We start from the raw sequence: 25,172 nt of genomic DNA, 5'->3' as shown, positions 1-25,172 counted from the left end.
TGGAACTTTAAGGTCTCCCTGTTTTAAAACACAAACTGCAGGTCCTGTAGACAAAGTCAATGAGGACAGTGACTCACTGGTCAGAGCTCTCAGGTGACAGACAGTGTCAGTGTAGAAGCAGTGGAGTGAAGTGGACTCAGGTCACATACAGTCTCAGTGCTCAGAACTGTTGTAAGACTGTGTGACTCTGTTGGTGAAGCTCTTCTGTGTCTAGACCTGCTGGAGGAGGTTCTCCCAGACAGCTCTGTCAGTCTCACAGCGCCCATCCTCTCCCTGAGACTCGTCCCCAACATCATCGTAGTCAGTCCTATCAGGGGCAGGGGCTCCTTCTTCAGAGGGCAGTGTGGGCAGGACCCTGTCCACTCCAGGGCTAGGCTGGAGGACACCTGACAGAGAGACAGACTCATGATTTGTCAAATGAGCCAGTTATTGAAATAATATTGTTACATATTAGGATTATGAAAATTGTGAATATCAAAAATGACTGATTAGATAAATTAAAAAATAAATTAATCATAACCCCCTACTTTTAAAGATTTTGCCAAGAATATACCCAAGCATTTGGTATAGTTAAAGGCACATAAGAGATTTGTTCTTTGGAACAGCTTTATTGAAAAAAGTACAATTAATTAAATATTTGTTATTAACAACACTACACACACGAAATTACACACAACATAAATATACAGCACGCAATTACAAATTTGCTAACAAGGTGTTTTAGACACCTACATCCTAACCACCCAGAAAATCCTCAAACTGCTACCAAGTATTCAGCTTTTACAGAACACCTATATGAAAGAAAGAGAAACCAAACCTTCTAAACCTAAGATATTACAACCTACAGTTAAATCTCTCTTTGTGAACCCAATTGTTACAAAATGAATGGGAGCCTATCTCCCTGTTCTAAAGATGCTCCCACTAGCCAGGAGAGGCACTCTTTAACTAAGGGATTCTCTAAAGAAGAAATAAAAGTTTCTAAAAACAAACGAAAGGCAAGCTCTCTTTATGAGGGTCAAAGACTAAACTCCAGTCTGGTCTTTCCAGTTGATCTGGACAAGTAGTATAAGCAAGAAGTAGCTCTCACCTTCTATCATTCCTGGACGGTTGATTGACAATCATTTATCCAGAACTTATCTAAACTTTATGGTTGCTTTGATCACTGAATCTCACACCTCAACATCTCAGCAAACATCTCCTTGCTTTGCAGCCCCTAACCGTGTACTGTAATTGGAATTGGAATTGGAATTGATTTGACATTAGCCACATGTACCTAGATTTTTTAAAACACTTACGTAGTCACAATAGTGTAGTTAATGGGGATTTTAATTTTCTGTAACAATCAGAAATTATAGCAGTATATTTTGAGAGTACTTGTAGACTTTTAGGAACTAATCAAACATAATAATCTATAGTCTCACACATATATTCTAACCAGACAATATACAATTTATTGATATAATCATAATTTGCATAACAAACAATAAGCATAATAGAACATACTGTATCTGAGAAGTACTCTGCTTTGATATCAATGGCTATTAGTGGGCTAACAGTTATAGTATACAGAATAGATGTTACAATATTGTACTCAAAAGCATTTAATAGGTTTTTTTAATTCAATTGTATCTTTTTGGAAGAATTGATGATTCAGTGTAGAATTCACTTATACTTATGAAGTATCAATGCTCTAAAACCACAGTGAGGAAGACCTAGTAATTTCCGAGCCTAGTAATTCTCTCTGCAGTCAGAGAACAGAATTCCTGGTCTTGTGGAATCTAAAGCTTTGTTCTGCCCAGACCTCATTCCCTCATCATTAATCAGCTGCTGATCAATTTAAATCAATTTAAATCTGATTGGCTGGGTGTGTCAGTAGGTGGGTTTCAGTGACACTCTGATCTTTGTGATCTAACTTTGTACAATTCAGGTCACTCAGTCTTTATTGGCTGTTATTGATCCTTGTAGGACATGATAGAGTGAAGCTACCGCTACTGCAAAATGCCTGATTCCCCCCTGTCTTGGATGACAGTGCAACAGAGATGGATTACTGGAGGTTATCTTTCCCATCCCTGAACTACCTAACCCACACTGAGTCCCCTGGCTGTAGCCCCTTTTACCTGAAGTGGGGTCTCCCTCACCGTCGTCCACATCACTGTATCCAGAGGGTGTCTCATCAGAGAGGAGTCTCCCTGTGAACAGAAGAGAAGGTCAGTAATGGCTCTGTCATTCTGACACAGACTGGCCTGTAAGAGACCTCTTCTCTTCTAGGTAGTGTTTATTTGCAGATATGAAATTAGGTTGAGACTAATTTCTAATGACAAAGGCTACTGTGGGCTGGTACAGGGGGTACTCCTTAGTCTTATTTATAATAACTCACCTGACACAGTGTCTGGACTCTGGGGCACAGTGATGGCATCATCATAGTACTCAGGGGCCTCTTCTTTCACAGAGGACATCAGCTTTCCTAAAGCACACAGAGCACAGCTTCACTGTCACACATCAGCACACTGAGTTATCTAGAGCACAGGACTGCTGGAGCTCATCAGAACACACTGATTAACTGAACATCACACAGGATCTAAAACTCCAGGCTCAAAGTTCAGGAGATCAGGGGGAACCTGATTTCCAGTCCTATTCACAACTGTAATAAATGTAAAACAATTCCTAGATTTTCAAATAAGATGTTGAAGGAAAACAAGGCAGAGAAAGTTTGGCTGTATTTGGACAGAGAGGGTGGTAATGTGAACCCTATGAGATACTGAAGAGGAGCCGGACACTGGCAGCAGTGAACCAGACTGAGTGTGCAGGGCTGAGATCACAGGGAGAGAGTCAGATTCATGTAACTGGTGCAGAGTAGTACAGACTCCGTATTCAGAGGCTGAGATCCAAGAAAGAGTAGAGAGATTCAGACTCTGTGGGATTGGTGCAGAGTTTCCCCATGTGATTGGACTGAAATAACCCACCTGACAAGGCATCTGGACTCTGATGTACAGTTACAGCATCATCATAGTACTCTGGGATCTCTTCTTTCAGAGAGGTTATCGAGTCTCCTGAACCACACAGAGAGACAGAGAATTTACACTTCAGGACTCAGACTTACTTTGACCATAGAGCTGCAAAGTAATTGGAAAGTGTGATTTTAAATGTTTTGTGGTGTATAGTTAAGCCAAAACTCTAGGGTCGCTGATTTATCTGATCTGAAAGGCAGTTTTTACAGCATGCTTTTCCGCAGTCTCCTTTTCTATCAAAACCAATTAGAGCAGCACCCTGTTTACCACCCCAGAATTGACCAGGTCTAGTTTTGCTGAGATAAGGCTAGTGTGAGGCAACACTGAAGAAACACGTGTGGTTATATTTATATAATTCAGGATTTTCTACATAAGTTCTCTAAATGGCATCCTGGTTTGAGGTGAGAGTGAGTACTGGACTGAAGACCTCCTCACACCCACACTGAGCCCCCTGACTCCACCTCCCCTCACCTGGTACTGGGTCTCCCTCACTGTCCTCCACATCATCGTACCCAGAGGGCAGCTCGTCAGAGAGGAATCTCCCTGTGAACAGGAGGACAGATCAGTATTACCTGCAGTCAGACAGCAGACTCATTGTCTTCCACTGGCTGTGGAAGAAGCCAGGGTGTGAACAGTATCTCAGAGTTTGTGTGTATAAGGCAGATTAGGAACTGTGAACTGTGGTGTCAGTTACTTTGACACCAGTTGAGAAAAAAAATCCTACAGTCAGTCAGCACTGTCTCTTACTGGGAGAGAAGCCAGGTTGTCAACAGAAACACAGAGTTTATGATGCTTTTCTTCACTTACTTTGACAGCAGTTGAGAAAGAAAACTCTACAGATTTAAAACCAGTATGGTGAGATTTTCTACAAGTGTTAAGTCCTCAGATCTTCCTCAGAAGATGGAGACTAATCACTCCTGAAGACTCTCTCCACTCACCTCTCCTGGGGGCGCTGTAGGTTCCCTCTCTGGCCAGTTTGTATTCTATTTCCTCGTAAACGGCATCATGATAGGGGGCGAGTGCTCCCTTAGATAGGGCTGTGTGAGAAAACACACTCAGGGTTAACATGCAGGGAGAGGAGTACAAGATCAAACATTGACTACTAAACCTTCTTTGGACATTACAGCACATAAATGTTATGCTTCTGGATTTGCAAATTTCCTGATATCCCCATCTGTAATTGTTGATAATCTTTTTTATACTTTAAATGGTTTTCTCTACCAGGTTTATTTCTCAAGGTAATTATGTAAATATAAGTTCCATGTGAGTGACAGAACTGACCACTAGAGGTCACTATGTGGATGGAGAGTTCCCTCCCTACCTTTCCTCAGATTCCTGTTCTGGATCAGCTGCCCCACTAACAGGGCCAGCACCACGAAGAGCAGAGCCCCCAGCAGCAGGAGGACCAGGGGCGAGGCAGACAGGCCTCCCAGTGGCTGTGTCTGGGGTGTTGTCCTGGTTCTGCCTGAGAGAGGGGGAGACAATGGATGAACAGGGATCAGGAGAGGTGCTCTTGGGCTCATATACATGTCGACACATGTCCTGTTCTCCTCCTGTTCCGATATGTGGCTATCATGGCTTCAGGGTGAACCCAAGATCAATGAAGAATAGTTATGGATTCCCAATCTAACCCATCAGGACTGTCATTAAATCAGTGAGGAAAGAGAGGACACTAGCACAAGATCTACACTGGAAATCTGAAAACACTGATCTTCACACTTAAGGAGGAGAGGAGACACTACAGCTACACTGGAAATCTGAAGAGACAGAATGCAGGAGTTATCAATGACAAGGAAGATTTCTGTTCACCTGTAGCTGTTGCTGGACTGGCTGTTGTCTCTGACAAACCTGTAAAAGAGATAGGAGAACTGTCATTATTTTGCCTTTGGTTTTACAGCAGGTTGAATCCACAGTGGTCTTAAAAAGAAAATCTTTACATTTGTTCCTTGAGGTCAAATCTAGGATTGCTGGATGAATGGTATCTTGTTCGGAATTAAAGCCTATTGTTGTTCATACACAGGGCTACAAAACATCCCAATCTTGTGACTGATGATCTTAGTTGGTTCAGTTAGATATTAAGCAGTGATAGAGTATGGGTGACATCAGTCTAACTTCTCCATTGATCTGCTACCTTGTTCATCTACAGTTCTAAGACTCTCCTCACCTGTACAGGTAACCCCTGCATCCTCCTTGTGTCGACAGTCGCTCTGATTCAGTCCAGAGTGACAGCAGTCCCACAGGTGAAGTTCACTGCCTGTGCAGTTCACCTCGTCCAGCCAGATGGCACCACTCCCTGGTCCGAATGAGGCCTCTATTGCTGCACTCACTGCATCACCACAGCCCAGCTGTCTGCAGACCACCTGGGCATCCTGCAGGTCCCAGGAGTCGTCACAGACTGTCCCCCAGGAGCCCTCATACCTTAGCTCCACCCGGCCAGAGCAGTTAGTGCCTCCAACCAGGCGCAGAGCCAATGGGACTGAAAGTCAACAGAAAGGTTATTCAGTGTCATTAGATCTGTGACTGTAGACGAGAGCAGAGAGCTTACTGAGTGTCTTCAGCTCAGTGACGTTAGTAGAGGTTAGTGAGGTATTGAGTGGCTCTAGAAGAGAGCTGTATGGTTACTGTTCCTCAGCTCAGGGCTGCAGTGTCTCTGACTGTTTTACACACTGAACTCACCTGGGCAGTACCGCTGAGGCTGCTCTTCCTGAAGGGCTGGAGTGCTTCTGTCAGCTTCTTTTCTAGGACCTTCAAAGATTAATAATAATTATTTCATTTTATACATGTTTGGAGATAAATTAATAAGAATTCAGTTTAAAGCTTTTGTCTGTTCTAAAAATGGCAAAACACTAATTCACAGAGCATTACTCTTCCCTCTGTACCTGAGCAGGTGATCTCAGCCACTTCCCGATCTGTGCAGTCATTCTGACCCCAGGGGGAGGAGGGACACTGCCACAGGGTGGAGTCCTGTTTGTGACAGGAGACAAAGTCCAGCCATTTGGGATCAGGGCTCAGCCTGGAGTTTGTCTCTCTGACGGTGCCCTTGTCTCCACAGCCAAGCTGTTTACAGATCACTGCAACTGTGATGTCTGTCATGCTGTTGGCACAGATGCTGCCCCAGGTGCCATTGTAGTAAACCTCTGCCTGTCCTGAACAGCCTGCAGATAGCCTCAGGAGAGTGTGATCTGCCAAGACAGCAGGGAAAGTCAAAGGAAACAAACCCTGACAAGACAGCCCAACGTTTAGTTCTGAACTGGAAAGAAACAACAAGCAAACAATGTGAACAACAACCAGTCTCATTTCCTGTACTAATCCAGTTATAACTGACTCACGTAATGAAACAAGGACAGCTGTACAATGACACAGCTGACATGAAGGTGACAGGAGTGTGTGGTTCTGTTCATTCAGAATCTGGACAGTGCATCACACAGAGCTTTAAAATCCCATTACATGATCAGGTTCTGATCCTAAACGTCATTCTGATCAGCTTGGCTATTTTGCAGCAGCGCAACTAAAAGACTGAGGCATGAAAGTAGAATGTGTGGCTCAGGGTGAGTGGCGCTGCACTATGAATGGAGAAAACGAGGCTCAGGGTGACATCTAACACCGTGTGGGTCATCAGGATCTGCCCGGAAGCCATTCTTGGAACAAATCAAAATGAAACATTTGAGGCAGAAAATCATGAAAGACAATTGATGTGAGAAGTTTGAAGATTGGATCCTAGATCTTACTGGAGGACTGAGATAAATATATCCCCATTCAATAGTGGAGGGGAATTCACATTCAGTGCCAGAGTTTCTTTCTTTCTTTATTTTTATTTTTACTGGGATGTGAATATGTGCATTCCCAGCTGTATCATAACTATATCTTAGTCTCTTTTTACAAAGCTTTGCGTGATCTTGGCCCAAAATATTTGAGTGATCTTTTAGTCCCTTATAATCCCTCTCGTACACTTCAATCACAAGGAGCAGGTTACCTAGTTGTTCCTGGAATTAAAAAAAGTCACAGCTGGCAACAGAGCAATTTCTTATAGAGCTCCCCAATTATGGAATAGCCTCCCCGCAGATGTGTGGAATGAAGAAGCACTCCCAATGTTCAAATCTGAGTTAAAAACATATTTGTTTAGTCTAGCCTTCCGATATATATTTAGGAAAAGCAAGCCATGCAACCTACCAATTTCTGCTTTCATTGTCATTCACTTTATTTCTTTTCTATCCATCCAATCTGAGGTGGACTGTTTGGAAGCCCAGGCCCAGAATCCAGCTCCTTCTACCTGTCGAACTCAACTTCCCAGAGAAATTTCAACTAGAGGAAACTACTGAACATTCCGGACATTGCTGGACTTTACCATACATTACTGAACTAAAAATACCAGTCTGCTTTTCCACCATGTAATATAATATAGATGACTTTCATATCTGTTCATTTTAATTAACTCGGTGCCGGCCAGAGGAGGATAGTGTCACGGATGTTGGAAGGGACGAACCGTGGAATGGCAGGAGAGCGAAAATAGACCCTATGCGTAGCAGCAGGACGGGCTCAGCTGTTCAGGAAATGCTGTATAGAAACCTACGCCCTCAGGCCATGGACAGGAGTGACCTGGAGCTAGGTGGGTCTCAGGACATCCGAACCTCAATGCTGAGTGAGGAGCAGAGCAGAAGCAGGAAGTAAACAGGCTACACAACAAGACACACCAGAAAGACATGAATAATCACAGGGAATTAGGAACAGGACAGAAGTGGAGTGCCCTCTAGGTGTACTGGGTGTGACAGATAGGCTCCCCCTTTCGAGCCTTGGTTCCTCTCAAGGTTTCTTCCTACTTTAGTCTAGGGGAGTTTTTCCTTGCCACTGTCGCCTTAGGCTTGCTCACTGGGGGTTCAGGCCCGTAAATCTGTAAAGCTGCATTGTGACAATGTCCGTTGTAAAAATACAAATAAAACTGAATTGTACTGAATTGAATTTTTCTCAATAAGATATATTTAAACACTCTAAATGCAAACCATATCCACAATGTGGAATTCGAGAATATGGATTATTTTTTTTAGCTCGCTTACCTGAGCACAGGATTCTCACATCCTCCTTGTGTCCACAGTCATGCTGTCCCCACCCTGCTGAGGGACACTCCCACAGAGACGAGTCGTTCCCCATACAGCCCACCTCGTCCAGCCAGATGGGTCCAGTTCCCTGGCTGAAGGAGGCTGGCACTGGGGCACTGAGGGCCGTCCCACACTGGAGCTGCCTGCACACCACCTGAGAGTCTGCCAGGTCCCAGGAGTCATCACACACTGTCCCCCAGGAGCCATTGTGATAAACCTCCAGCCTCCCAGCACAGTCACTACCTGCCCCAACCAGCCTGAGGGAGCGCTGGGCTAGGAGAGACAGTGATATAGAGACATATATCATTATAGGTGGTGTGGTAATTCTCTGGTCAGCCTGTTTACGCATCATAGAGGATTTCAGATTATAGAGTTATAAGGGAAAAAAGTTTTATATAACAAGGGGTAAACTATGGATTTTTAGCCTGTCTTCAAATTAACTGTCTGTAGAAAATCCAAATAGAAATAGCTATTAGTCAGTGAATTCTGACCATTCGGAGGCTTAGAGAGATATCATTGCTGTTTGGGGCAATGCTGAGCAAAAACCAAGTTTTTGTTTAATCTTCATTGTCTGCATGTCAATTTCATCAGATTCTTATTTGCTAGCAATCAGTTAGTAAGACGTCTTCTTTTTTACTGCTTAACTCCTATATATAGCCTCTTTAGCACTGCCTAGTTCAGTGCTTTTGATATTTTTTTATTTGTTGGTGAAAATGAAAAAAACATTCCATATTTCTTTTGAGTGAGAGCACACAGTAGGACATACGAGAAATTTGATGATTCGGGTTTAATATCCAAGGATTTAGCTTCAATTCAAGCCCTGGTCCAGGCCTCTACTGTCTATACTTCACAAGACATTGCACCCCAAAATGTTTAAGGGCACTTTCTTCCAGGCGGAAATTTTCCCTTGATTCTGTGACAACCTGAGACTCCATTTCCAATGGATTTGTTAAAATTCTGAATGTTTTAATATTTTTTTCTTGTTATATCAATGGAAATCCAGCTCATTCATTATAAAACATATATATTATATATAATTATATATCATATTACATATCATTATATATTATATATCATTAATACAACTAAAAAGATTATTTTTATGTACCAGTACTTTCAATGCTTATGAAGTAGTAAGTGCATCTACATCCATACTTTCCGGTAATGCCCACCAATCATTCTTTTCAAAAAAGAAATAGATAAAATGTTTCTTTCCTTAGGCTGTAGGCTTTCATCGTTCCCAGCTGTCATGCAAATATTCTCATTTTTTATCTCTGTTGCTTACAACTGCAACAAAGGAGATCTTCATTAATTAGAAGCACAGGCCTCACATCTGTGATCTGCAGTGGATTAACCTGATGACTAAACACTGCATCTCTACAGTATGGGATGACTGTATTGAACAATATATGGAATCTCTTCTACAATCATACTCAAATTTCATACATTTATCACTGGTTTATTGCCAGTCCATATTAATGGACTTAAAATAAAAACAAATATCACTTCATACAATATATTAACTGCTGCTGACAGGTCCAGTTGTTATATTTTGTGACAAATATTTTTAGGTTTGTGTTTGTCCTACATATCAATGTGCATCTAAAAAAAATTACTTTGAAAAAATACTTTGAATGGCTCCTACCTGAGCAGAGCAGGGCAGCATCCTGTCCAGTGTTGCAGCTAACTGTCTGTGGAGAACTGCAGTTCACCAGGTGAGACTCGTCCCCGGAGCACTGAATACCTGTCAGACACACAGCACTGTCACTGTCCCATACACAGAGGAGTTATAGACTTGTACTACAGAGCACTGAATACCTGTCAGACACAGTGCACTGTCGCCTGTCTCAAACACAGGGGAGTGGTATATTTGCACCACAGAGCCACAGCCCAGCTGTCTGCAGACCACAGAGGCCTCTCTGTAGCCCCAGGAGTGCTGGAGGAGTCTCCCCCAGGTGCTGTTGTAGTGAACCTCCACTTGGCCATCACAGTGACTCTCTCCTCCTGACAGCCGGACTCCACCGTCTAGAGCTGACAGGGAGGAACCTGTAAAAATCAATAATCATCAGGTTTCATCATCACACATCAACTCTGTAATCCAAGCTCACAGAGGCATTGCCTCCTGACCTGCATTTAGAATGAGAGGCTTCATCCTCTCCAGGTTACAGTAACATCTGACTGATTTCACTTGTTTTATTTGTCTGTCAAATGCACAATCACAACCTTTGGGAAAATTTAACATGAACTGTCCCTGTTTTCTCTATCAGAAAATATCCATTATCTCATGTACAACCAAATGTTGTTGGTACATCATGTTATTATTTAGGTGTGTGTTTATTACATTGATTGACTACTGTTACGTCCCAGTGTATGATCTGTGTGTGTTTTTTTCTGTTATGTCCACACTGCTGACCCTTGATTGTTCTCCCTTCCCCATTGGCCCACCATTACACCACAATGTCCGTATGATGTCGTGATGATGAATTAGCTCTCAGCCAATCAGAACTCATTTTATTCACTATGTAACATGGAGGCTTTCAGGAAGAAAAGGTCTTTCGTTTGACTTCGGTCCCGTTTGGTTTTGATTATCGGTTCGTTTCGTTTCGCTTCTGGTTATTGCTTCGGTTTCGTTTGTTGGTTTGTTTTGCTTTGTGTGTGTGTGTATTTTCGTATAGCTTCGGCTTTGTTGTTTTGTTGGTTTTATGTTAGTTTCTTTGTACTTTGGTTTGTTTGTGTGTTCATCCTTGTTTTGCCATTACCTTGCCCTAGTGTTACATGTTCAACTTTTGTGTTCTTTTGTACCCTGCTCCTGTTGATTACTCTTGTTTTCCCTTATTTGTATTCCTGGTTCACTTGTGTTTTTGTGTGAACTTTGTACATAAGGTTAGTTTAGGTTGTTGGGTACACTTTACACACTTAGTTCATTTTGTATTAGTACACTAGTTTAGTATGGGTGAGTGCCATTTGTCCTGTATGGTTTTGGTTAGTCAGTGCAGGTTAGCTAGGGTGTTGAAGACGCCGAAGATCGTGTGTTTCGGGTTTTCTTTTATAGTTAGGTTAGCTTTCCCTCACTGTCCTAGCCAGCTCCATTTTGTTTGTTATTTTCTTTCCTTTGGCACCACTCTAGTTCCTTACCCTTGTTATCACGCTTCCTAGTCCCTCACTAAACCCACCTGCTTCCAAAAGAATTATCCTAAATGCTACACCCCTTTACCCCTAGACGTGGGGTCGTAACAACTACCTTCATGGAAAACTGTGTGTTACCCATCATCACAGACTCATTTTCAATGAAAGTCCTGCACATTTGAACATCATGGGTCAACTGAAGGAAAAATGGATACAGCTAGTTACTCCAATCAATGTATTTTACTCATGAAAAGTCTGGGTGAAGCCAGCAAATAAGACCAGTCAACCATGTGTGAATGGTTTTAAACATTTGTTTTATAACCCCTTCGAAATTTCATTTAATTCAAAAATACAAATTAATAATTTGAAGGATTTCCCTTCAACCAGCAGATATATCGTCCTGCAACTCACAACTGGTAACCCATTACAGCTAGCAGGTGTGAGCCTGGTCAATACCTGGATGGGAGACCTCCTGGGAAAAACTAAGCTTGCTGCTGGAAGAGGTGTTAGAGGTGCCAGCAGGGGATGCACACCCTTCGGCCTGTATGGGTTCTTATGTGCCAGTATAGCAATGGGGACACTATACTGTAAAACGGTGCCGTCGTTCGGATGAGATATAAAACTGAGGTCTTGACTCTCTGGGGTCATTAAATATCCCAGGGTGTTTCTTAGAGGTGTCACCCTGGTGTCCTGGCCAAATTTCCCTCCCTGGCCAATCATGGCCTCAGAATAATCCCCATCTATGAATTGTTCTCCTCTCCACTGAGAGCTTTTGTATGGTGAGTGAACTGGCACACTCTAGCTGCCGTCACATCATCCAAGTGGGGCTGCACATTGGTGGAAGTGGAAGGGAGTCACCACTACCTGTAAAGCACTTTCAGATGAGTGTCCAGAAAAGTGCTATATAAATGTAAGAAGTTAATTCATGAGTTAGGAGACAACCGACTGACTCAAGGTGATTGCACATAAAACATCTAAAGTGTGTCAAGATTGTCTCTCATTTTGCACGTAATAAAGGCATGCAAAACTATCTCATGTCTGCCAATCATTGCTTCATCATAATTACAATGTTTAATATTCAAGATGTAAATGTGTGTTGGTTCTCACCAGAGCAGATGACTCCTGCGTCCTGTCCATGAGAGCACCCTGCTCTCCCCCATGAAGAGACAGCGCAGTGTGAGAGACGGCTCTCATTGCCCCGGCACTCAAACACATCAGCCCATACTGGTCCACTGCCCTGTCCAAACCAGGCCTGTCCTGGTGCTGCTACAGCCTCCCCACAGCCCAGCTGCTGGCAGAGAACACTGGCATCTCTCAGGTCCCAGTACTGGTCACACACTGTCCCCCATTTACTGTCGTACTGCAGCTCCACTCGTCCAGAGCAGGAGTCCGAGCCGTTTGCCAGCCTGAACCCTGTGTATCCTGCGCACAGGACAGGGATTATAGTTAGGAATTGTGCAGTACTTACACACACTCTTCACACTTACACAAACCAATACTGTCCTACAAGTACCTGAACATGTTACTGTTCAGTCCAATTGAATTTGAACGCTTTATTCATCACCAAAGTGGCAATTTAAAGTTTAATTAATTTACTGTTAATAAGAAGATTGGTGTAGTGAATCTTCATGGTTAAACACCAATCCCCAGTGCTGACACAGTTATTGTAGCAATCATCAGTTTCTCTTTTAAACGTCAGTTTTGAGCTCCATTAAAGACAAAATGAAATAAATTATCCTCCTCTTACCAAAACACTCCAGTCCCACATCGTTCTCATGGGTGCAGCTCTGTGTCTTTGTGGAGGACTTTGGACAGAAGAACAGGTGCGATTCACTTCCCTGGCACTGGAGCTCCTCTGTCCAGACCTGTCCCTCCCCCTTCCCAAAATGAGCCCCCTTCAGCACCTGTGAGGGAACCCCACAGTCCAGCTCTCGACAGACAACTTCTGCATCCTGCCAGTCAAAGTCAGAGTCACACACTGAGCCCCAGGTCTCTCCGTGCTGCACTTCCAGTCTCCCAGAGCAGAGATCACTGCCTCCAACCACTCTGACCCCTCGATGACCTGGAATTTCAGAACAATAACAGAGATCACTGTCCCTAACCACTCGATATGCTTGAATATAAGAAAAGATAGGAAGAGAGAGCAGGAATAGAGAGTGAGTATTCATTATTTGAACAAAATTGTGAGGAATTCTAAAGAATACTAAAACTATACACTGTTTTGGAATTTTGGGAAATTGCTCAGCTAAAAATTAATCTGTAATTTATCAAGCACACATTCACTGCAGATCAAGTCACTTCCACAGAAACACTGAGAGATCAATGAAAAATAATTAAAATGACCAGAACCTCTGGACACCCCACTGTGTCATAGGAGCTGACATCCTAGAACTCTGGGCTTCAAAGTGGGAATTTGGTTGTGAAACACAAGTAATTGACCTGCAGATATCTGAGACCCTGAACCAAGATGAAGAACACATTCTACCCCAAAGCTTCCTGATAAACTTGAAGAAAACCTGGGAACTAAACAATGTCCTTCAATATAAAGCAGAAATGAACACTTACATATAAAAAATAAAGGGAATTGGATTCAAAAATTGTAAATTATTTTTAATAAAGTTGTTTTAGACACCACGTCCAAAGTGGTGCAGAGGTTATAGAAAACCAAGCCTAACTACTGTTGCAGCTGGACTGCCTGACCTGCCCCCTGACAAAAACTGTGAACAGGACTGTCACAACCTGGCACTACTGGAGCAGGACTGTCTGACCTGGGCACTGAAACACACTCTGGACAAGACCAGGACTGTCACATCCTGGCACTGCTGGAGCAGGACTGACTGACCTGGGCACTGACAGACACTCTGGACAATATGACAACACACACTAGCTGAGGGTAAGACAGAGTAAAGAGAAACAGACCCTGATGAAGTATAGGCTCAATTACCGAAGCTCACTTCTATTAAGATTAATAGAAACAGTATTATTCTTCATGTATTTACAGTATATATTGGCTATGGAGGTGTGCATATGTAAACTTATTTCAGGTACAGTACCTACATATTATTTTCTAATTTGTAAAGGGATGAGTATGTGGACACAAGACAAGATTGTGATTTCTGTCAAACCCATGAAGATTGATCTGCCATCCTCAGTCACCTGTAAGCTGACATTTAAAAGCAGGAAGCAGTTCACCCAGATGAGATGGGAGCAGAAGGAAGGGACTGATCACTTTTGAGAAAGTTATTAAAGAGCTGGTAAGCAGCTTAACTGCCTGTTGTATTCCTTCATGTGAAGATGCTCATTTAAATGTTTAGCTTTAGTTTTTTTTGTTTTTGGGTTGTTTTTATTGTTCTGTAAATAATTAAACACTACTTTGGAAATGAAGGCTTTATTTGTGTTCATCCAAATAGCTGCCTGTATACAGCAGCTGGCTTCTGGGTTTAACACTAACTTACAAAGCGTTTTTATTTTCTGAAACCTCAACCCTGGAAAACATAAAACAGAGAGAGAGGGACATTTTTCCCTAGAGAAACAGATGTTATATCAGATTTTTTAGTTATTTTTTAAGAATGTGAATGTATTCATGATGTATTTAAAACATTCCATACCGTATGTACACTGAGAACTGAGGGCACCTTTGCTAAAGGATTGTAGGAATATGGAACAGGTTACCAGATATCCCAGCTTTCTTGAAGAAACAGTGGATGAGATCCTTGGATCAATACTGACTACCAAATGGACCAGGAAGCTGAGAGATCTCCTCTACTTTGTAAGAGATTAAATTTTGAGAATACATATCAGTCATATTGTTTTTATTCTATAGTTTTTATTTCTATAGTTTTTAGATATTGTTGTAACTAATTTGTTTCACTCAATCTCACAGAATGCAGTCATTGTTGTTATGTTTGTAAATATATCAGAGAAAAGCAACTGATGTTCAATGTCAATGCTGTAATTCTTTGATCAATACAGCTCTTTGAATCTGAATTTAAATAGAGAAAAGGGAGAAGTAAGAGAGACACAGCAGAACTGTAAGTGAAAATGATCCTGATGAATTACAATGAGGACAAACTGGAGTTTTCAAATCAAGACCAAGAATAAATTTGTTTATACAGATCTATCCATCACATACTGTAAATTTATTTGTAGATTTATAGCCTTATGATCAAACACTGTCCTTTGGCCTCATTATTTGTCAATTGTAAAACCTAACAGAAAGCATACAGGTGGGGTTGGGGGTTTCAGACAGTTTTCAATATCTGTTCTACACACTGCAGGAGAAAAGACACAGTGACTGTGAGGGGTGCTGTCACAGCTCTCAGCAGGACAGGAGCAGTAAGAATGGGAGGATGGACAGATGGATTGTGATGATGGACTCTAGATAAATCGAGGAGTTTTAATTCTCCTCAGTGCTGGAGACTGGAGAGAGTCTGTGTCTCTTACCTGAACACCTCACTCCAGCATCATAGGCATGAGGAATGCTATACTGTTTCACTTCATCTTTTCCACAGTCCCTCAGCGCAGACTCTGACCCGCTGCAGGAAACCCCACCCAACAGGACTGATCCAGACCCTGGTCCGAAGTGAGCTCCTCCTGGTGCTGATACAGCAGATCCACAGCCCAGCTGTCTGCACACCACTGCAGCATCATCCAGATCCCAGCCAAAGTCAGCTACTGTCCCCCACTCTCCATCATGATACACCTCCACTGTCCCCTCACAGGGACTGGCCCCATTCACCAGCCTCACATCAGCACTGCCTGCGGAGAGAGAGAAACAATCCCTATCACCATGTCTACAGGATATTTTTATATTAAGACATTTTAGAAATACACCTGGAATTTTTATTTTGTTTTACCTGTTTGATTGGATTGCTAGTCTCCCCATGGGGAACAAGAGACAGTGGAGTGACAGGAAGTCCACCAGCAGCCATCTCACCTCTCCCTCCAAACACCTGTGTCCAGCTCCTGTTATATATCTCTCTGTCCATATCACTGTGTGACTGCAGAGGGCTGTTCTGCTATGGTTACTACAGTGGACAGTGGCTGTAAAGACTGTGCTCATGTGTTTCTAAAAGCTGTGGTTAGTACAGTGGTCAGTGGCTGTAATGAGTGTGTTCCTGTGTTTCTGGGAGTTGTGGTCAGTACAGTGGTCAGTAGCTGTAATTACGGTGTTCCTGTGTTTCTGGAAAATATGGTCAGGACAGTGGCTGTAATGATTGTGCTCCTGTGTTTCTGGAAGTGGTCAGTTGGCTGTAATGATGGTCTTCCTGTGTTTGAGGAAGCTGTGGTCAGTAGAGTGGACAATGGCTGTAAAGACTATGTCCTTCAGTTTCTAGAAGCTGTGGTCAGTATATTGGTCAGTTGCTGTAATGACTGTGCTCCTGTGTTTCTAGAAGCTGTGGTCAGTACAGTGGTCAGTGGCTGTAATTACTGTGTTCCTGTGTTTCTAGAAGCTGTGGTCAGAGTGGACAGTGGTTGTAATGACGATGTTCCTGTGTTTCTGGGAGCTGTGGTCAGTATAGTGGACAATGACTGTAATGATGGTGTTCTGGGTTTCTGGAAGCTGTGGTCAGTACAGTGGACAGTGGCTGTGGTGTCAGAAGGCTGAATGACTGAAACCAGGTTTGGTGTATCTGGTGTATCTGGGTCTCAGGCCCCACATGTACTTAGCAGTGCACACTGACCACATGTCTGTATCAGACACTGATTTAAACACTGATAAGTCTTTTTAATGGTCTACATTGAAAATAAGTTATAAAATCCAAAACAGAATCAATAAAAATATTTTCTTAATAGATGGATGCTTCACAACTTGTGCTGCAATATGTGAAGTGTAATGCTGCAGAAAGATGGAAAATCTGCAGCAGGAGATATAATTGAAACCCAGGCGCGGGACTTTGAGCTCTTTCAGAGTTTGAATGATCAGGGAGTAACAGTGTTTAAAAACACACTGATCTCTGTTAATACACTAGTCTGTTATTATACCTGTTAGAGAGGGCAGAATTGAGCACAATGAAATAAACAACCCCTGGTAAATATTTTGAAGATGTTGTATTATTGTTAAAACATTTATATTCCATTTTGTTTGCAAATGGGAAAATTTCCTAGCACATGACCCAAATTACAACCAAAATTTTGTATTTTATTATTGTGGTAATAGATAAGGGATTGTCAAGTTGTACAACATTTGTGATAAGGTTGCTAAATATCTACAATATTAATAGTTATAATAATTAAATGTCAGTACTTAAAAAACATTATCCTTAGTCTGTGTTGTGTGTAATAGTGTATAACTGCATATAAAACTATTAATACAGCATTAATAGAAAATAGTTTAAAAAACATATAAGCTGAATTAATATTATGATTAATTGTAGAGGTGAAATTCTTGTTAATACTGCAAATTGTTTATTATTTTTCCTTATTTATAGCACCAGAATAAAATCAATTATAATTTTAAGGAATATCCATAAAGCTGAGTTTTAAATTAAACAGAAAAGCACTTCTGCATGCTGTGGTCACTACGGCGGGCAGTGGCTGTAATAACTGTAGAACCTCAGGTGGCTGGTCCTGGGTTCCAGGAGACTGTGGTCACTGTACTGGACACTGTACTAACTCTGTGGCTTCCAAGTCCTGGGACCAGTGTTTCTGTGTTAGTGGACCTGTGGTCACAACAGTGGTCAGAGGCTGACAGGTACTTCACATGTTGTGCTGAAATGTGTGTGAGGTGTATATTCCCATTGTCTGTATATGAATTATTGACAATGATTTTCTAGCCTTTACCTGCCAACATCTAAACTTAACACATGATCATCAGATTAAATTATATTAAAGAACAACATTTTTCAAAAATACCAGACAGGTTTAACATATAGGCACAGTTACATTTATTATGATGTTGTCCTGAGCAACTGCTCAAAAATCTAAACTTGAGTCCTGTGATTACGAATTAATTTTTAAATATTGCATTTGTATGATAACATGTAATTAAATATTTAATTTGTATAACTCATACTTATATAATTGCATTTGATAATAATTTCAGATTTCGAATGTAGTCAAAAACAATAAAGCATTCTTATTAAAACTTCACAATTTACAAAAAAAAACCTGTCATTAGATAACTAACCTAAAAACACAAAATAAGTTATTTAGCTGTTAAATAATAGACAAATCCTGTATAAACACAAAACACAACTACCATTTTTTAATTCTTGCTGTAATGCCACAATGTCTTGTAGTTGTTAAATTATTAATGTTACACCTCAGTTTCTGATGAGACCCCAGTTAATAATAATACACCTACAATACTAAGAATTTTCACAATTGTGTTAATATTTTTCATTTTATAACTTATAAAGCAATAAAGAATGTAACTTTTATCAGCCTGTCCTTTTCAATGTGAAAACAAGCAAACCTGGTCTTTATGAACCAGGTAATACATATATCAGTTTTATTTTAATACTATAAAAATACAAGAGCTAATTGTCCTATGACTGAAAATGTTTTACATTTTCAAAATGTAATTGTAAGTCTTTAAAATGAAGAATTCACACTCATAACTTCCTATCATATTGGAACACATATTCTTATAACACCTAGAGGAACTACTTGTTTTCACAGCAACTGAATATCACACAGCTTAACGATAGAAACCTGGACTGTCTGAATACACCAAAGATATAATGGCAGCATTAAAACTCCAGTCTTATTTCTCTAGCATAAACACTTTAGGTGGTAATAACACATTTACTGTATATCTATTAATTCATCAGTCTGTAATAATTTAATATGAGTCACAATAATAATTCACTATTTAAAAACACGTGTATCTCTATTAATGCACCAGTCTGTAATAAGACAATACAGAGGAGTCAGAATTGAACACAATAAAACAATAAACAACCCAGGGTATTTCTGAATCATCCTGTATAATATGATATTATTCTAGAAACATTTTTTATTGCTCACACTTTTTTTGTTTTCGAGTAGATGAAGACTTTTTCACATGTCACAGCATATCACTCAAATTATCACTTATATATAAAGTTGATTATTACAGTAACAAGTAAGTTAAATAACTTTTTAAAGATTTTATACACTCCATGTTTTCACAAATTATCAATAGAGGGTGATAATGGCCAGCTTCTGCTCTATCCATCTATAACATTATTATTATATAATGTTTAGAAATCTTAAGAATATTTTAATAAAATCCAATAAAAATTAAAAGCAACTAATTATATTTAGACACAACTAATTATATTTCCTTACTTACAGACCAAGATAAAATATTTTTTTATGAATACCCACAAACTGAATGTAAAATTAACATTTAAAAATTGTTCAACCCACTTATTGCTCCATTTACATCAAAACTTTACTTAATTTAATTCCAGTTGTTGTCTGTCTGTCTGGACAGGAGAAGACTGGTCACTTACTGTCTGAGCTGTGCAGCACCAGGACAGCGAGAGAGAAGATGGACAGGCAGCTCTCCATTGTCATCAGGACAGAGTGCAGCTGAGACCCCTGTCTTCACCCCTGAGCCCACAGGGCAACTGAGCTGCTGCTCCACACCCCGGACCCCCAGTAACAACACAGCCCCCCGCCCCGCCAATCACACACAGCACTGCCTTTTCAGACTGACAGCAGGAACCTCTCACACAGGCGGGACGCCAATCACACAGGGCCCTTTCAGTCTTCTCCATATATATCAGAGACACATCACTGTTTCCTCTCCCTGAAGACACTCCCAGCAGCGCGGAGGAGAGGAGAGACAGGAGCAGCTCTCCTGTCTCACTGGAGGAAACACAGATACAGATACAGACAGCAGGGCCGCAGGTGCTACAGGGGCAGGAAGAGATCAGATATTAAACAAAAAAAAATCTTTGCAGTTCTAGACAAGTATTATAATTGAAAATCAGTATCAAGATAATCAATTATGTATATATGGTCCTGTAATTCTTGCTGTCTGTATCAGGAAGTGTCTAGAACGTGGTTCTGTCTTGCTGTCTGTGTCAGGCAGTGTCCAGTGACTGGTGTCCTGAATATGGTCCTGTCTTGCTGTCTGTGTCAGGCAGTCTCCAGTGACTGGTGTCCTGAATATGGTCCTGTCTTGCTGTCTGTGTCAGGCAGTGTCCAGTGACTGGTGTCCTGGATATGGTCCTGTAATTCTTGCTGTCTGTATCAGGAAGTGTCTAGAACGTGGTCCTGTCTTTCTGTCTGTGTAAGGCAGTGTCCAGTGACTGGTGTCCTGAATATGGTCCTGTCTTGCTGTTTGTGTCAGGCAGTGTCCAGTGACTGGTGTCCTGAATATGGTCCTGTCTTGCTGTCTGTGTCAGGCAGTGTCCAATGACTGGTGTCCTGCAGTGACTCACAGAGTTGTTGTGTCTCCAGACAGTAATGTCTTCTGGTCATGGTCAAGGGCAGTGTGAGGAGAGCCTGTGTTCAAGGTGGCAGTGAGGTCACTCAGGTCAGCACAGGAATACGGAGACAAGGTGGACTGAATAAGAACTGGCTGTCCTGTGACTGTGATCAATAATTTAAATGAAAAAGAAAGAAAGCCCAGCAGTGATTGTCCCTTATGTACTGAGCCTGTTGGACAGCAGCTCTTCCAGTTGACTCCCTCAGACCCTCAGTCTATCTCTGCGCAGCTCCAGTCCACACAGATGTTCCAACCCCTCCAGCTGTGGCCCCAGTGTCTCTCTGTGTGGAGCTGACTGCATGACTGAGACTCTAACAGCACAGTGGAGCTGAACTGATACCGATAGACTGATGCACCACTGGGCTGAACAGTGTGAAGGCACAGCTCACATCCTCTTCCTTATTATTATAGGTAGTAGTAGCAGTAGTATCAGTGGCAGCAGCAGTTGTGGTAGCACTAGTAGTATTAGCAGTTGTGCTGTATTTAAACTCTCCTGTTCAATATAGCAGAGTTCTTGTGTTACAGCTTCACCATAATAGCTGCAGCAGCAGGAGTCAGTTTCAAATTTGAAAAAGCAACAAAATTATGAAAAAAAAGTTCAGTCCTTGTTAATACAGCGGCGATTTAAGGTAGAGCTTCACTGGAGCTACAGGTCAGGCTCTGCAGTGAGTCTGTGGTTTTTGCTCCTCCGAGCTCTTCCAGCACAGGAAGCCAGGCTGTACTGTGAGGCTGTGGGTGTCAGTGTGATGAGGCAGCTGAGAGCTGAGCTGTACAGGGAGACACACAGGGAGTCCAGTGTTCATAGCTCTAGTGCTGCACAGGGAGACACAGGAGAGTCCAGTGTTCAGAGCTCTACAGGGTGACAGGTCTTCTCCCCACACAGCTCTCTCAGTGTGTCTCTCAGGGCTGAACAGGAGGGTCTGTTCCTGTCAGAATGGAGGCTGACTCTCAGAGCTCCAGTGTCAGCATGAGGAGACGCTCTCAGACCTGACTGCTGCCAGAGCCTCTGAGCCTGAGTGGCCATGAGCACTGAGCTCCTCAGCAGCTGAGAAAAGCCTCCTGTCTCCTGTGGTCACAGTGTGGTTGAACACCTGCACTGTCTTCCTGCTCCTTCTCCTCTCTCTCCCCCTTCCTGTCTCTCTCGCTGTGTGTGCTCTTATCTGTCCATCTCTCTCTCCTCTCTGCTTACTCTGACAGTCTGTGCAGAGTATCTGAAGGGGATGGAACATTGCTTGGCAAAGGAAAAGACTTCTCAGAGGCAGAATAAAAAAAAGTATCTCCTCTCAGTCAGATTCACAGCTCAGACTCACACACAGAGCTCTGAGTCCCTTAGTACTTTACCCAAACTTTTACCTCCTGAACAGACAGAAGCTCATCTCCATCCTTCTCTTTATCATGACAATCCAGAACCAGAGGACATTCAGACAATCAGTGCTGCTACATGAATAATATCAGACAGAACAGCCTGGACTCAGGTCACATCTCCCCCTTTTCTCCTTCCTCACAGCCTCTTAGAGACAGAGAAGAGCTCCTGGTTCTCCTCTCTGTGAACTGGGCTCAGGGGTCACTGATCTGGCAGCTGTGGGCTCTGTTCCAGATCAGAATCAAGAAGCTTCTATTAACCCTTTCCAGAACCTCCAGCCCCTCAGTATTACTGCCCTGATTCATTGTCTTTACTGTAAGTCAGCCTCCATCCCTCTGTCAGAAGTGTTTGACTGAAAATTGAGCAATATGTGTTTATCTCTTATTATTATTTTTACTGATTTAATGAACAGCAGTATTGCTACTCTTATAAGTGTAATATGATTATCAGCAGCAGCAGACCGATGGTCTTGTCTACAATAGTGACCAGTTGACCAGTCTGTACCTCTGAGCAGTGGGACTCAGATCACACAGAAGACCTGTCTGTGTGTGATTCCAGCGTCTCCCACACATCTCTCACGGAGTCGTATATACAGTTAAACAGAGTCTGATAACAGTTATACAGTTAATTAAATCACCAAACTGGCTGAGGAACTGAGAGCTGAGTGGAAATAAAACCAGGAGATGCTCTTCAACCTTAAAAGCGCTTATTACAGGGACTTGTGCCCTTTCTCTTCTGCTCTACGGGAGTATGCTTTACAACGCATTAGTCTGTGAAGTAAACTATTTTTTTTTGTTTAATAAATTGTATTCCTCGGTTTGTCGGTCTCCTTCTCCAGCTGTTATGAATCGCCTCTCTTCACAGCCTGGTGTTTTTTCTTAAGGAGATGTTACAGTATATCTGTAAGAAAAGCCCCCCGGGGTCCGGACAGGAGTCTCCTCCAGCGGAGACGCGCTCTGCTCTGTCAGAAAGAGCGCTGTGACGTCACAGACACCAGCCAGAGCGCAGGGATCAGAGAGCGAGACTGCGGGAGGAGCGCTGAGAGCACGGAGGAGACTTATTGATCACTTATCTATCGACAACCAATTAATTCAACTAAAAAACCTTAGAATCATCAATTAACTTCACCGATTGGTGAGTACTGATTCTTTTCTTTCTTTAAATATCTAGAAAAGAGTCAATACAGCCTGTATCGATCAAATACCATAGTGCGTTTAGTGTTCATAATGTTCAATTCCAAATTAAAGAATGATTATTCAAATGATTGTTTAGAAATTGTATTTTAGAGCTCGAAAATTATATTCCAAGTTGATAAATTTGTGTAGGTAACAGTTTAAATGCATTTTTCCACTGTTTACAAATTATAGGTATGGTAACAACGGCGACACGTGCCACATCACTTTGCCCAGCTGTGTGTGTCTGTGAATGTGTGCGAGTATGTGTGTGAGTGTCTGTGAGTGTGTGTTGTGTCTGTGTGTGAATATGTGTGGGTGGGTGTCTGTCAGTGTGTGATAATGTGTGAGTGTGTGGGTGTATATCTGTCAGTGTGTGTGAGTGTGTGTGTAGGTGGGCTTGGGCTCCACTTGTGTGTCTGACAGAAGTGACCCATCAACAGGTGTTGAGGTCCAGAGTCGCCTGAGAATGGAACCACTTTCTAGATTCCAGACCAACGTCCAGAGAGCTGTGAGTGCTCTGTTTTTATCACTATTACTAGTAATGACAGCAGTAGTAGTATTAATATCAGAATTAGTATTAGAATTTGTAGTCATGGTCATAGTAGTAGCAGCAGAAGTAACAACAGTGGTAGTTGGATTATCCAAGCACTTACCCCAGGAACTACAGTATTACACATTTATACTCTATTTTCCAGGTATGTTTTGTAAAGTGCTTTGATATTCTGGATTAAAAGGCAAAATATAAAAAACAAATTGATTGATTGATTGACTATGAGAGTGAAGTCTGGTTGAACTTCTTTGTCTTACTGAACTGTCCTGTCCACAGATGTCAACAGAGGTGAACAGAGAAGATGTCCAAACCCACCAGAGACTGGAGACAAGTTTGAGAGTCAGGCCCCAGACCCAGAGAGCTGTGAGTCCACTGCTGGTCTTCTTCATATTGTGATTCTTTATCTTCTTCCTCCTCCTGAAATTAAAGCTCATCGCAATAGCAGGGCTCTGTTGTCTTCTTTTGAGGAGGAGAAAGACTCTACCTGAGAGTGTGTGCATCTGCGTGTGTGTTAGTGTGTGGGAGTGTGTCTGTGGGTGTGTGCGCTTGTGAGTCTAGTCCAGCCCGTGTCTGTAACAGAACTGTGTCTGATATCCCCAGATCAGGAAGGAGGTAACAGGAGACTCAGCCAACACAGGAGCCAGACCCAAGACTCCAAGAAAAGCAAGTCTGCATTATTATTATTATTATTATTATTATTATTATTAGTAGTAGTAGTAGTAGTAGTAGTGAGAGGGTGAGTGTATGTGAGGTTGTGTGTGAGAGAGGGTGAGCATGTCTCAAACTCCTTTCCTAGAGGGTCTGGTGCATCATCTGGTTTTCTGCCCAGAGGTCTTGGTTACAGAGTTGATCTAATTAAACAAAAATATTCTAATACTGTACCTGTATCCAGACCTTAAATATCCAACTGTGCCTTGAATATTTTGAGTCTTCAACAGTGAGAGACATCAAAATATATTATTAAACACATTATTTCCACATCTTCTTATGAAAATAATTAGATTAATTGTTTAATTGCCTAGCCCCGTTTGGAAAGAAAACCTGAAGATGCACCTGGCTTTCCAGGGATTGTGATTGGGCTTGAGACCCCTGGTCTAGCAGAACTGGCCCCTCAACAGGTCTTGACAGGGATGTTGGGGATCATGAAGCTGGATAGCTGAGGGCTGGACACTGCTTCTGGATCGAGGACGACAGGCCACTGTCATGTAGGGTCATCTTGGCTCATGATGATGATGTGTGTTTGTGTGACTGGCTGGTAACTCTATTTTCTCCTCCCCAGCACTGCCTGGAGAAACTCACTCAAGTCGAGAGAGGAATGGCCGAGCAGAGAGAAGGGTGTCACACTGATACCTGGGGCAGATCCCACAGGAACGTGAGTATTGGCTTCAACAACATGGTTGGATAGCTTGTTCCACACACCCACCTCCCTCTAT

The 25,172-nt window shown here is 42.1% G+C and overlaps 1 protein-coding gene and 1 long non-coding RNA gene across 2 annotated transcripts in view; one reads left to right on the top strand and one right to left on the bottom strand.

The window, feature by feature from the left end:
• Positions 1-5,110: 5,110 nt before the first annotated feature.
• LOC138242549 (antigen WC1.1-like) overlaps positions 5,111-25,172 on the bottom strand; it is a 621,195-nt gene continuing 601,133 nt past the window's right edge. Inside the window, exons 9-14 of the mRNA XM_069198084.1 lie at positions 12,975-13,280; positions 12,509-12,649; positions 9,747-9,845; positions 8,060-8,374; positions 5,888-6,190; positions 5,111-5,484 (exon numbers count right to left, since the gene is read on the bottom strand). Coding sequence (XP_069054185.1) covers positions 5,111-5,484; positions 5,888-6,190; positions 8,060-8,374; positions 9,747-9,845; positions 12,509-12,649; positions 12,975-13,280 — 1,538 coding nt within the window. The remainder of the gene's footprint in view (positions 5,485-5,887; positions 6,191-8,059; positions 8,375-9,746; positions 9,846-12,508; positions 12,650-12,974; positions 13,281-25,172) is intronic.
• On the top strand, positions 23,078-24,402 carry LOC138242374 (uncharacterized). The gene is made up of 3 exons (XR_011191528.1): positions 23,078-23,148; positions 23,630-23,697; positions 24,340-24,402. It is a non-coding gene; the product is annotated as an uncharacterized lncRNA (long non-coding RNA).

This window comes from Lepisosteus oculatus, chromosome 14 (genome assembly GCF_040954835.1).
Source record: "Lepisosteus oculatus isolate fLepOcu1 chromosome 14, fLepOcu1.hap2, whole genome shotgun sequence".
NCBI lineage: Eukaryota > Metazoa > Chordata > Actinopteri > Semionotiformes > Lepisosteidae > Lepisosteus > Lepisosteus oculatus.
The sequence above is the reverse complement of the archived record's forward strand: the minus strand, read 5'-3'. Positions and strand labels throughout refer to the sequence as shown.